Source organism: Crassostrea angulata, chromosome 6 (assembly GCF_025612915.1).
Source record: "Crassostrea angulata isolate pt1a10 chromosome 6, ASM2561291v2, whole genome shotgun sequence".
Classification (NCBI taxonomy): domain Eukaryota; kingdom Metazoa; phylum Mollusca; class Bivalvia; order Ostreida; family Ostreidae; genus Magallana; species Magallana angulata.
Genome location: NC_069116.1, coordinates 14,839,935 through 14,852,207, shown reverse-complemented (window position 1 = coordinate 14,852,207; position 12,273 = coordinate 14,839,935). Strand labels below are relative to the sequence as shown.

Genomic DNA, 12,273 nt, shown 5'->3' with positions numbered 1-12,273 from the left:
ACATGAATGTCATCAAATAAAAAGTTTTATTTCTGTGCATTTAATAAGTAGGTTACAAAATAAACATAGGCTCCTCTTCTAAAATTGTAAAGTTCCTAGCACCAAGCTCAGGGGATCCATTTTAAGGGCATATATAATAATATGCACAAACTCCTATATACTGCTGGACATCAAGCAGAAAATATTTGCTAGTAGTTTGAATGACAACAAATAGCTCACCTTTGAACATACACCCTTTACTGCATACCTTTTTGAAATTCAGTTCCTGGGGGGAAAAGGATGTAATATAACTTTCATACCTTTTAAAATTATCCATCTAAGAGAGGGCAATGGATGCAGAAGTCAACTTTATTGTGTTACCTTTATTTCTTTTATCATGCAGGTAGTATTCATCTTTCTGTCTTCGGAGCATTTTTCGAAACAATATTTTAATTTTGTTATTTTATTATTGTTCTATCTTTTCAAAGTTTTGCCAGTGTTTACATACCAAAGTTTAACTAAATGAGAAAAATAGTCTCAAAAAGATGGGATTTTTAGCTTAGTTAACCCGAATTAAGGCACTTTTCTCTTGTGTGATGGAATTAATTATCATTTATTTTTATTTATTTATGTACTATATTACCGCTGTTGTGTCCCCTTACCCACCCCTTAAAATTGGAAAAACAGAACTTAATCTCCTAATCAGGGAAAAAACTTCTGATTGATGTTACAACATGTTCTATAACCTCGTTACTTCACATAGCGATATCATTTCATTATAAGTGCATAACACGCACTGTTTGTAATCTAACGATAATCTGACGAAATAAATGCGTAAAAGTGTCTACGTTTGCTCGACTGTGGAATTATGGCTCTTTAAATGTAGATTTTTTCGGATGGAGGCATTGAATTAAAAATGCATCAGTGCTCGAAGCCTGAATAGTGTTTTTAAAGTTTTTAGTCAATATTTTACTTTCGATGACACATATTTTTTAATGTGTCATATTTGATTATCTAAAAGGTAATCTTCAAACAAGAATAAACATGTAAAGAAACACTTTGGGATGTTCGGGAGAGTTTGTTGTTGAAAATATCAATAGTTTTACAACACCTCGGAAGCAAAGGGACTTCATTTATAATAGAAAAGAAGTCCGGCGGAATCATGCTCTTTATTATTTGTTCTTGTCTGTTCTTTATTATTTATAGAATCCCTTGCCGCTTAAAAAGTTATTTATAAATATCTTATCGTTGTTAACGTACTAGTATTTAAAATTTAAATCACTGAATTGGAATGTAAGGGTACAAATTGTGAGGTAAGACTTTTTGCAGCATAGTAACTTACATGTAGCTGTCATATTAAACATACTTCATAGTAGTGAACATTCCTTATTACTGATTTTCATGTTTGTTTAAATAAAGGGCAATGTCCTAAAGGGATTGATAAGTTTTTTTGAAAGATGTATTATCTACTGACTAGGTTAAATTCAAATTTGTTCAGTCATAGCTTGTGTCCCCTTGGAGTATACAGATTTGGACTAATACAGGGAAACAAAATATAACCTATACTGCATCAGAGCACCGGCATATTAGATTAATCACAAATTGTAGCATTGTGGTAAATAGATTGATTCTTAAATTGTTACCATGAAAATCTTGTATGTATCATGGGACCACATTATTATACCCCCCCCCTCCCCCGCGAACAAAGTTAAGGGGGTATATAGGAATCACCTTGTCCGTCTGTCCTTACGTATGTCTCTGTCCGTCTGTCTGTCCGTATGTCTGTCTGTCAGTCCGTCTGTCTGTGCAATTGTGTACGGAACATATCTTTCTTATTGAGGAACATTGGAAGCTCTTAATTACTTTACACAAAGATTGCTTATGACCTGAGGGTGAATAATGATTTTGATCCAAGATAATGGACCAGTTCAGGGTCACTGGAAGGAAAAGTGCAAAATTCGTGCTCGGTTTATATCTTTCTTATTGAAAAAATTGGAAGTTCTTACTGCAATTAATTATGACCTGAGGATATGTCATAAAGGGTCAGTTGTGTGAGTTCAAGGTCATTGTTTAAAAAAAAAAGAAAAAATTCTGTGTAATCAATATCTTGTAATGGAAAATGGTAAGAAGCTAAAATTTGAAACAAAGATTGTGAGTGAACTGATAACATGTCCTGACCTTAAGCTTTGGTCTTTTGTGCAAGTTTAAGGTTACTTTAAGAAAAAGGGTGCATCCTTTATTTCTTATAGAGAAATACTTTCGTTATTATATTTCCTTAGCGGGGGTATCATTTGTGAGCTTGCTCCTTGTACCTTTAGTTTATATCGGTCCAAATGTCAAGATTTGAAAAAATTTGAATACTTGCACATAATCTCAAATTATAGTCGTACGTTTATACAAAAGAATATTAGAATGGGGTTTCCCAATAGATTTTATTGGAGACACCTTGTTCCCTCCCTTTGTTGATTCGGAGTTTCGGTTTGAATAAATCTGAATATAGACGAACCACAGGGGCATCGTATCCGCTCTACACTCTGTGACATATATAAATAATACACGGGTATTATTTATATATGTCATAGAGTGTAGAGCGGATAGGATGCCCCTGTGGACGAACTCTAAGTATGGATGCTTTTTAGAAAGATACTATAAGTAAAAGTGTCGACAAAATATGATAGAATTTCCCCATTAAAACTTTGCATCTCACTTGGACTAAATTTTTTGTCAATTATTGTTCAATTACTCTTAGGAAGAAATCAATATAAGGCAGCCTATTTCCACTATGTGTTTTTGTTACCAATTTATGTCCTCTCCTGCTAAGGACATTTTTGAAAGGTTGAATTGGCCAACTGGTTAGGAGGAGTCTACAGACAAACTGATAGGAGGCGAAATAGTGTACAGAAATAAGTACAGTGCTTCTACCCGAAAATTCATTATCTAATTCAAGTCTTTTGCAATGTCCTTGATACTGTATTTTGCATATATTTTCTTGCTAAATGTTTATGCGTTATTTTAAAACACATTATATAGCTCTGTATAGTTTTTAAGAAAAGACCATTAATACCTCGATTCAACACAATGTAATTACCTAAACATACATTCATAAAACAACTCAAAATACTACGAGACGGGTTTCTAAAATTAATCTCTCAACTGATGAGTGCACCAGTAATCTGCCAAAAATGTGTAACCTTTTAATTATAATACGAATAAGAAATCAGAAAAAAATTATTATTTTCCTGAATCTATTTCCTCCACGCATAATTTCAATTCAATTGCCGTGCTCCTAGTGTTACTGTTTTGTACGGCGTACGCTTCTGACCAAAGGTAAATGTGACACAAAAACGCTTTCGTAGCAAATTAAACAGGTCAGGCAAACAATTTTTGTTTCAACAATGTTTACGTAATTTTGAACTAAGTTTAACCCCGTTTCTCTAAACCCTTGTTTGCACCGGCAAGTAGATCCACTCGGCCATTATGGGTGATGGATTAACTCCAACTAGTAAGAATGTGCATCTTTTTTAATCCATTCTTGTTGATATCAAGGTTAGACGACACGTTCCTCATTTTTGTATAGCTTTTACCAGGAATAACATATTGATTTACTACTTGTTTGACAAGCTTTCTTGCAAACAATTAGGGTACCTTGCCAGGCATTTTTGCAAGATACTAGATTATGCAATTTCCTATACAATCTTATTTAAAATAAACTTGCATTGCTGATATAAAACTTTTTGGTATACATATATATATTTTTTTTAAATTAATCATTTCAAAAATGATAATAATAATAAAAATTTAACTGAAACTCGTTTTTACAAGGAGATACAAATAAACATACTCGAAGAACGTGTCGTCTGATCTTTACCTTTTTCTCCCGGTTTCTTTTTTATTACTATGTTTAAATGTTATCTATGTGTGTATATACATGTAATTCAACCAATTTAGGACTATATACGATACAAACTATGATACAAACGTTTAAAACTCATCAGTGTGTGTTTAGGTACGGTTATTTTTATCACATTTTTAACTGTTTAAGCTGTATGGACGTCAGGATAAAATGAAATTAGGATAGATAGATAAAGAATATATTGGCGAATAAGAGCAAGTTATAGACTTACCATATTGGTACTTAAACATATTACGTAGCTATGGTGGTACAGGTATAAGTATTTTGATCACTAGGTTACAGTTTATATTCAGGAATTCTTAATTTCAAGGCACCATAAATCAACGTTGAATTAGCGAAAATTTATCGTGTTTAAAAATTGCGTGAATATAGCGAAATTTTCTTCTGGGAGTTCATTTCCTGCTGTACAGTATTGTAACGTGTTTTCAGTCATGACAGCGAATGTTGTGGTGATTGGAGCTGGCGTGGTAGGTTTATCCACAGCCATCAACATCCAGCGATTGGTTCCTTCTTGTTCTGTGACGATCGTAGCAGAGGATGTCGTAGATGGTACGACCAGCGTCGGGGCAGGCGCAATATTCAGGCCAACTGAAGAATATCTCCCAGGCGTGGACATACAAAGGGCTCGGTATACTTGAACATCAAAACTAAAACCTTTCTTAGAATATGATTTGTCGGAGAGCGTCTTGTACATCTTTTTCCCTAAAAGATGACCGGCGTTAATCTTTTGTATCTTTTTAAAGGACATTTGTAAAACGATGTCGTGATTTGAAGAAGAAAAACAACATTTGTTTATTGTCAGGCAAAAATTAGCATACCATAGCAAATGTTCGTAACATGATAGAATATCCCTAATTGTTACATACTTTTTTTGTATACTTTGATTACGGTTTGATATCTCAAGGCAATGGATCCGTGATGGATGGGAGCACTTTTCTTCTCTGGCATTGTCAGAACATTCTGGTCCGGCTGGAATAGCCATCACACCTTCGTTTATGTTGAGTCGAACGGAGATTAAGGTAAAGGATATACAAATGTTGAATATCATTTGCTCTTTATTCAGTCTTACCCATGTGACACTCTTTTAAAAATTACAACTGAATGACACATACGACAATAAAACTAAAATGTAGACTATCTAAATTAGGCCTAGTCTGTAATCTGTAGTAAATACAAGACTTTATATTTACAACAATGCAATATTAATCCTACATTCGATTTCAAAAATAAACAGAAAGTACTTCAGATAACGAGACAAATCTTTTGGCAAACCTTAAGGCGTTTACAGAATATCCAGGGGTGGGAATTAGTGTGACACCTATGGACATTTCTTACTCATCGCTACAGAGTAGATTTTTCGCAAGATACAGTATTAGATCATTTATATGCCTATGAATTCTAGTTCAATGAACTTACTGGGATTACATCGATAGCTATGAATAAATACAGTAAATTGCTCTGTACGCTTTTGATAATGAAATTATGTAGGTTTCGTTTCTTTTTAAGTACAAATGTATTAGTTCCTAGATTTTTTGTGAAATACTTTTGTTCATTAAACATGCGTCTGACAAATGACTTTTTTGTTCTTACTGCATCCTAGGATCCTTTGTACAAAGATGTTGTGTTCACATTTCACGAACTCAGTAGAGATGAAATGAAAAAGATGGGATTTGACAAACATTTCAGGTATGTAAAGTTCTTCTTAGTCGATGGTTAACTTCATTGAATAATAATGCTATTTATTGACTGCGGTGTTTACAAACTTGTTGACAGCTGACAGTTAAAGTGACGTAGTCAAAACATCGCGCGACTAAATGCCGCACTCTGATTGGCTAATGTAGACAAAAAGGAAGATCAGCTAAACACTCAAAAGTATTCAAAAATTAGAATTACAATTATATTATGACTAGACTACTATTTTTGGTACCAGCATAAAAATAACATCACAATTTACATAAATGCTATTATTTACAATAATGCTGTAATTCACTAAATAAAGATTTGTTGTTTTTTTTTTTTATAAATTGTTAGTTTAAAAAGTTATTTGCTTACTTTTTCATGATTGAAGTTATGGCTATCTTGTGACAACCATTGTGATAACAACAAAGTTATACCTGGTCTGGCTTCTGAAGAGGTAAGTATCCAGTACATTTACTAACAACAACGGGGAACTTATATTGTCTTGCTCCTTATTATTTTTCATTCTTGAAAATAACGTTAATTTTTAATAAAATATTGCTTCGTGTTGAATTAATGATAATAATGACCTTTTTGTTTTCATTTACATGATGTGAAAATTAAGCCGGCAAATGCACAAAACATATCTGGCTTCCCTTTTTTTTATCACTTTTACAGTGTTTTAACGAGAATTATTTACAGTAGTGTGTTCAAATAACATATTCAGCGATCAAAATTACCTATCCATTTATATAATGTATTATTTACTCTAAACAAGTAGTGTTTGTCTTATTTTATGTTTAAAGGCACACGGGTAATTTTTTTAAGCAATCAATAAAATATGTTCAAAACAAAACACAGTTGATATAGCTCAGTCTCCCTTTCCAAAGAAAACTGTGATCTGTTGATGTGTTTCCTTTAAAATTTGAATTCTCAATGACCAGAGTTTTTCCAGATTTCTACAGAATGGTGGTAAGGTTGAGAAAAGACGTGTGTCAAATATGAACGAGGTAGGACATTTTATTTTCAAAAACGACTTTTCACATAACAGATATTCATGTACAGTACCCTTTAGAAGTGTAATTGATGCAGTTTGTCATGCAATTTGATGTACAAATCGGTCTTATGGTTGAAATACTGTTGTTGAAAGAGTCATTTTGCAAGGTGCTCGGCATCAGAAACTCTTTTGAAGTGAAAATTTCGGGTCTGTCATACTGTGTCATAGTAGGTACTTGTACATGAACTATTAAGACCCTACTGGTTACTGAGTCTGAGACACAAGACACGTGTCTCAATGGAAGGACCTTTAACAACGGCTTAATGGTGATAACCTCAAAAAGACGTACATCAGTACATGATTAATCAATCATTGACCTGAATATGTTGTTTTTTTTTTCAGTTCCAGGGTCGATATAGGATTGTCGTAAATTGTTCAGCAATAGGAAGTCGACAACTTTTCGGCGACAAATTGATTCATCCAAATCGAGGACAGCTTTTGCGAGTAATTAATTGAAAATATTGCTCATCGATATCTTGAAGTGTATTTTCATTTTTTCGATATTTAATGTTCATGTTTAACATTTGCTAGGTCAAGGCACCATGGATAAAATATTGCATATACACTGATGCTGATGCTTACATTATACCAAAGTAAGTTAGTCATCATATTTACATTAAAACAGTAACACATACATACATACATACATACATACATACATACATACATACATACATACATTGTCGTCAGATTAGAGCAATATCAATAGAGTGAAAAGCGACATATCTCTAATTTGAAATATTCTTCAAAGACATAAAAATATAACCATCATACTTTTTAATATAAGTCAGGGTTTGGTGGCCGTTGGAGGAAGCCGAGATGAAAATAACTACGATATATCTATAGATGACAAGGAATCCAAAGCAATTTTGGAAAGATGTTGCAAAATTTGTCCTTCTTTAAAGGTAATGAAAAAATGCAAATGATGTTGCTTATTGCTTGATTATTATCTCAGCAAATGTAGCATTATTGCGCCCTTTTTAGTAGTCTTTCCATTTATACATATACAAGTTCAAATACATCTATTTGTAATAAATAAATTATTGTATCTCATTAAATGTAGTATTATTGTGCCCTTTTTAGAACTGTTTCCATTTATTCATAGCAAGGACAAATACATCTATATGTTATAAATAAATTATTGTATAGAAAGTAAACAACAACGTTTTGTGTATATCACCTGTAGAATTGAGAATTTGAAAATATTTAATATTTAGTAATTGATGTTAATATGGACAAATGGTAGCACCATATAGATGTTCTTACAAAATACTGACAATTCTCACAAGAATTAAGTGATTTACAGCGGGATTTCAGGATTTTGAATAATATGAATAATTTATTATTTTTTTAATTATTTTGAATAAAATGTCACCTTTGCAATGAAGTGAATGAAAAGAATTTGAATGAAATCTCGCAACGTGTTGTCTGTATTTTAAAGTTTTATAAGAAGTAGATTAACCAAACGTCTGTGACTATGTGTTGTATTTATCATCGATGCTGAAATACTAAGCTAGTAGATGTTAACTATTTGTAAAACTAAGAAACATGCTAACATTTTGTCAATTTTGTATTTTCTTGCATTGAACAGGTGTTGATTAATGCATTTTAGTATGTTACTTTATATATGCTCAACAGAGGGCAGAGGTCGATCACGTATGGGCGGGGTTAAGGCCAGTACGATCACCTCTCAGGATGGAAAAGGAAATCATCAAAGTTGAGAACGATCAATTAACAGTGAGTGTGAAATGAAAATATTCAAATGTATGAATTTACTGTATTCATATTTGTTTATTGTTTATCAATTCATAGTAATTTTCACGATTTTCAAAACTAGATTTTTATTGCATTTAATAAAGTTTTATACATAACAATATAATATATGAACAGAATTTTAAGTAATTATAATATATGCCCTTGTAAAACTTCCTCTAAATTAACTATAAATGTAGTTATCATTTATTTAATATTTATTCAAGTAAAAGCATTTTCATGTAAAAATTAATTTTAAGCGACAATAAAATCAAACATTTTTTTAAAAAGATAAGGGTTAAAAGATTTTAAAGAAATAAATAAAAATGGGAGAATGATATTCTTGTTATAAATAGCAAATGTCAAGAAAAGATTAATTTGCATCAAAGAATTCTAAATTCTTACTAAAAAGATTTTGTCTTCTTTTAATAAAGGTGGTTCATAACTACGGGCATTGCTCGGATGGTATTGCCCTGAGCTGGGGAACAGCTGTGGAGGCTGCCGGAATGGTCAGAGACTGCCTCAAATGTTCCTCCAAACTTTAAAATATTGACACTGTTTAACGTGAATACAATTAATAGTACTGGATTTAACTCAACATGTAATGCGGATGTGCAATTGATTACTATGTTAAACAAAAACAAGTACTGTTTTTCTACATTACTGAAATATAAAATGATAAGTCGCAAACAATGTTTATGAGTTTTACTTCTCTTACAATGCGGATTAATATTTGATTCCAATGTATAGTTCTATGATGTTATGGAAGAACAAAGTGTAATCGGGTTTAAAAAAATGTACATTCTCAATGTTTATATCATCTTCGATGAGTTTCATTACTTAAGGGGGGAGGGGGGGGGGGGTCCGCCGTGGAGTAAAAAGGTAAACAATTCTTGAACTGACATTTCAAACCCAAAGACTGACCAAAACTGCTGTCAAAAGATCCAAAAGCAATAAATGTATGGTTTTAATTGTTTTGTATGCAAATTGCGCACACAGGTACATTGCCATTTTTAATCACTTAGAACTGCGCAGCTGGAGACTTAAATAAAATACTGAATTCAAATTATTCAAGCAAGGAATTTAACGAAGCAATGAAACACACGTCTTTACGAAAGGAGTCTTCTCGTTATCAGACATACTTCTTATATTAAGAAATTCGTGAAATTTTTACACAGTCAAACAGATCGTATAACCAAATGATTGTATCATCTAGTTTTAGTATCCAGGTAGGCCAAGGTCACTACCGTTTTTTTCTCAACTTAAAACTGACAAAGATAAACATACATGTAGTAATCTGCAGTTATGTAGACATATGTTTTAGATATGAAGTTTCTAATCTTCACTGAAAATATAGAATATCAGAATGTCTATCAGCTTATACCACTAAATTGAAATACCGGGTATTTATTGCTTAGCCCGCATTTCCTTCAATTTTCTTCAATTTTGAAGATATTTAGATCTTTTTTCTATGATTCAAACAATAAGATATTTCTGATTTTTACATATTATAAAGACCTAAAGATATGAATTGACAAAAAGCTAATACATATGTAGATAGTAGGATATCCTTAGCATAGAAGTACTACGGAGTTTTGCGAGTTTCCTACGAATGTCGAAGATTTATTGCGACTATGTACACGAGTGCAGTGCAAGTGTCGAGCGAAAGTCTACGAATACTTTAGGCACGATTGTTTTGAACATGCTCAAAACAATCACCGCGTTTGCAATTGGCGATTTGCTGCGATGTAGGAACAGAGCCTACGATGAAGGAAGAAAGCTTACGACTTTCTCTATGATAAACCCCGATTATTAAATTCGTACACTATCGTATCGTGACAGTGTGAGGGGCTTTAATGTCTAGATTTTATATTTGACTAAAAGTATCATAATTCTATGAAATAGACTATAAACATGAGGTACGAATTTTACTGCGAAAGTGAAAGGGTCAAATAAAACCACGTGGTCTAAAATTTAAATGACAATTGTGAAATTAATATTCCGCTGGCTGACTGTCTTAGCTTTTTAAAAAGCTAACCTTGATAATACGAGGGTTGATCCAAAAAATATGTCACACAGTGCATTACGCCGATATTTAGCGCTCTAGAAAATAATGTTACATCTCAAAATATGTACAATTATAATTCTTATTAAAACTAAAAATTTTAATAATTCCATTAAATTGTGTAAAGAATATACATGATCAAAACGCAAAGCATAAGGGACATCATCGCATTACAAAGAAACGTCATATTTACAACTCTTGAAATTGCGCTAAATTACACAATATTTTGTATGATAAACATTGCGTCATTTTTACATCCATTGGTAATAATTAAATGGCATCATTTGTGATAATGATCTTTACAATCGTGCGTTAATTTGCTTATTCGAACTGAGAAAATGTCTGAATCGGACAAAACACCACAACGGGCGGTGACGCATTTTTGCTATCAATTGGGAAAATCGCCATTGAGACTATCTAACGTCATAGCTGCCTTATGTGGCTATTTCATGTGAAGATGGTGCTTTATTATGGGAAGATGGTGCTTTTTTATGTGATGGTGCTTTTTTATGTGAAGGTGCTTTTTATGTGAAGATGGTGCTTTATTTCATAAAGATTGTGCTTTTTCATATGGTGATGCCTTTTAATGTGAAGGTGGTCACTCGGAACTTTATTTTTGAATACTGAAATTTTGAAAGTAAAACAAATCAAAGTACTGAATCACTGACGGGAGTTGATTTTATCGATTATCATTTATTTTAAAATCAACTTATCTTGCATGGCAATTAGGTTCCAGTCTGTATTTGAAAGGAGCGGATCGAGGATAGGATTTTAAACAGATTGGTGCCCTAGGTGATATGATTTAACTTGAAGATAAAGAAAGGGAAAGGCACAGGGAAAGGTCTACTGTACTATAATATATCTCCAAGAAGACCCTTTATTGGTGGTAAAGGCAAAAGTAAAATGTCAAGAAATGCTGACAAAATATTGTATTATTCTATTAATCGTCTTTGTCAATAGTTGAGATCAAGTCGCACAGTTCATCTCGTAACTTAAAATACTTATTATGCTATAAAAAAAAGAAACTAGCAATGGTGTATTAAATGGATTTTAATTGTATAAATTTTTGTTCTAGTTTCAAAATTTTGAGTTAATAAATGTTTAACTCAGTCTTTAAAAATGAAGCATCATCACATAAAAAAGCACGATCATCATATAAAAAAGCACCGTATGTCCCGGATACTGATCCTGATACATTGTTATGAAAAATATTTTTAAAAAAAACTCCTAAATTTTTAGGATAGATTATAGTATCGATAATACGTGCTTAATACGACATTGTATGACTTATTTTACATTTACAAGGAAAACATAAAATATGTAATAATAAGCATAAAACATATTACTACATGCAAATTTACTTTAAAGTCATAAAAATAAGCATAATATTAATTTAATAAGAAAAAAACTATCTCACAGAAACGCAGAACTTTACAATTTTTAACTGTATATAAAATAACGGAACGCCTTCTGGTGGCCCCTTTAAAAAATAAAATACGATAGAAAATATTTTTATTTTATTACATGTAGGCTTTTGTTGTGTTACGTTTATTAATATCTGTGTCAGTGAAGTTACTTTTGGATCAACCCTTGTATATACCATAAAAAGGTTAATTGAGAAATTGTGTTATTTTGTCATTCTATAGATAAAACTTGTTAAAGGTTTAAATCAAGATCAAACGATCTGGGAATGGTGGAAAAAGAAAGTAACTAAAAGAAGATCAAATTTTAATGAGAGATTGACTGTTTGTGTTCAGTTCAATATCATTTTCAGTTTTATATTTCTTGTTTTGTGACTTTGAGATATGATGGAAATATTGACCAGAATTA

General features: G+C 32.0%; 1 protein-coding gene across 2 annotated transcripts; it reads left to right on the top strand.

Moving 5' to 3' along the window:
* The first annotated feature begins 629 nt into the window (after positions 1 to 629).
* Positions 630 to 9,073, top strand: LOC128186473 (D-aspartate oxidase-like). 2 transcript variants are annotated; one of them, XM_052856250.1, is made up of 11 exons: positions 630 to 1,292; positions 4,322 to 4,520; positions 4,797 to 4,911; positions 5,493 to 5,578; positions 5,961 to 6,026; positions 6,525 to 6,579; positions 6,969 to 7,070; positions 7,158 to 7,219; positions 7,414 to 7,531; positions 8,265 to 8,363; positions 8,813 to 9,073. In XM_052856250.1, exons 2-11 carry the CDS (start codon positions 4,324 to 4,326, stop codon positions 8,921 to 8,923), a joined length of 1,011 nt encoding a protein of 336 aa, XP_052712210.1. In that variant the 5' UTR covers positions 630 to 1,292; positions 4,322 to 4,323; the 3' UTR covers positions 8,924 to 9,073. The 2 variants fall into 2 exon arrangements, with proteins under 2 accessions (XP_052712210.1, XP_052712209.1); XM_052856249.1 differs by lacking the exon at positions 630 to 1,292 and adding an exon at positions 2,658 to 3,481.
* Positions 9,074 to 12,273: the final 3,200 nt, after the last annotated feature.

Excerpts from the sequence above, each read along its gene's own strand:
- LOC128186473 (XM_052856249.1), top strand. The coding sequence starts at position 3,457 with ATGGGTGATGGATTAACTCCAACTA. Across the intron at positions 4,521-4,796 it reads GTGGACATACAAAGGGCTCG|GCAATGGATCCGTGATGGAT; the intron begins GTATACTTGAAC and ends TGATATCTCAAG. Across the intron at positions 7,071-7,157 it reads ATCGAGGACAGCTTTTGCGA|GTCAAGGCACCATGGATAAA; the intron begins GTAATTAATTGA and ends AACATTTGCTAG.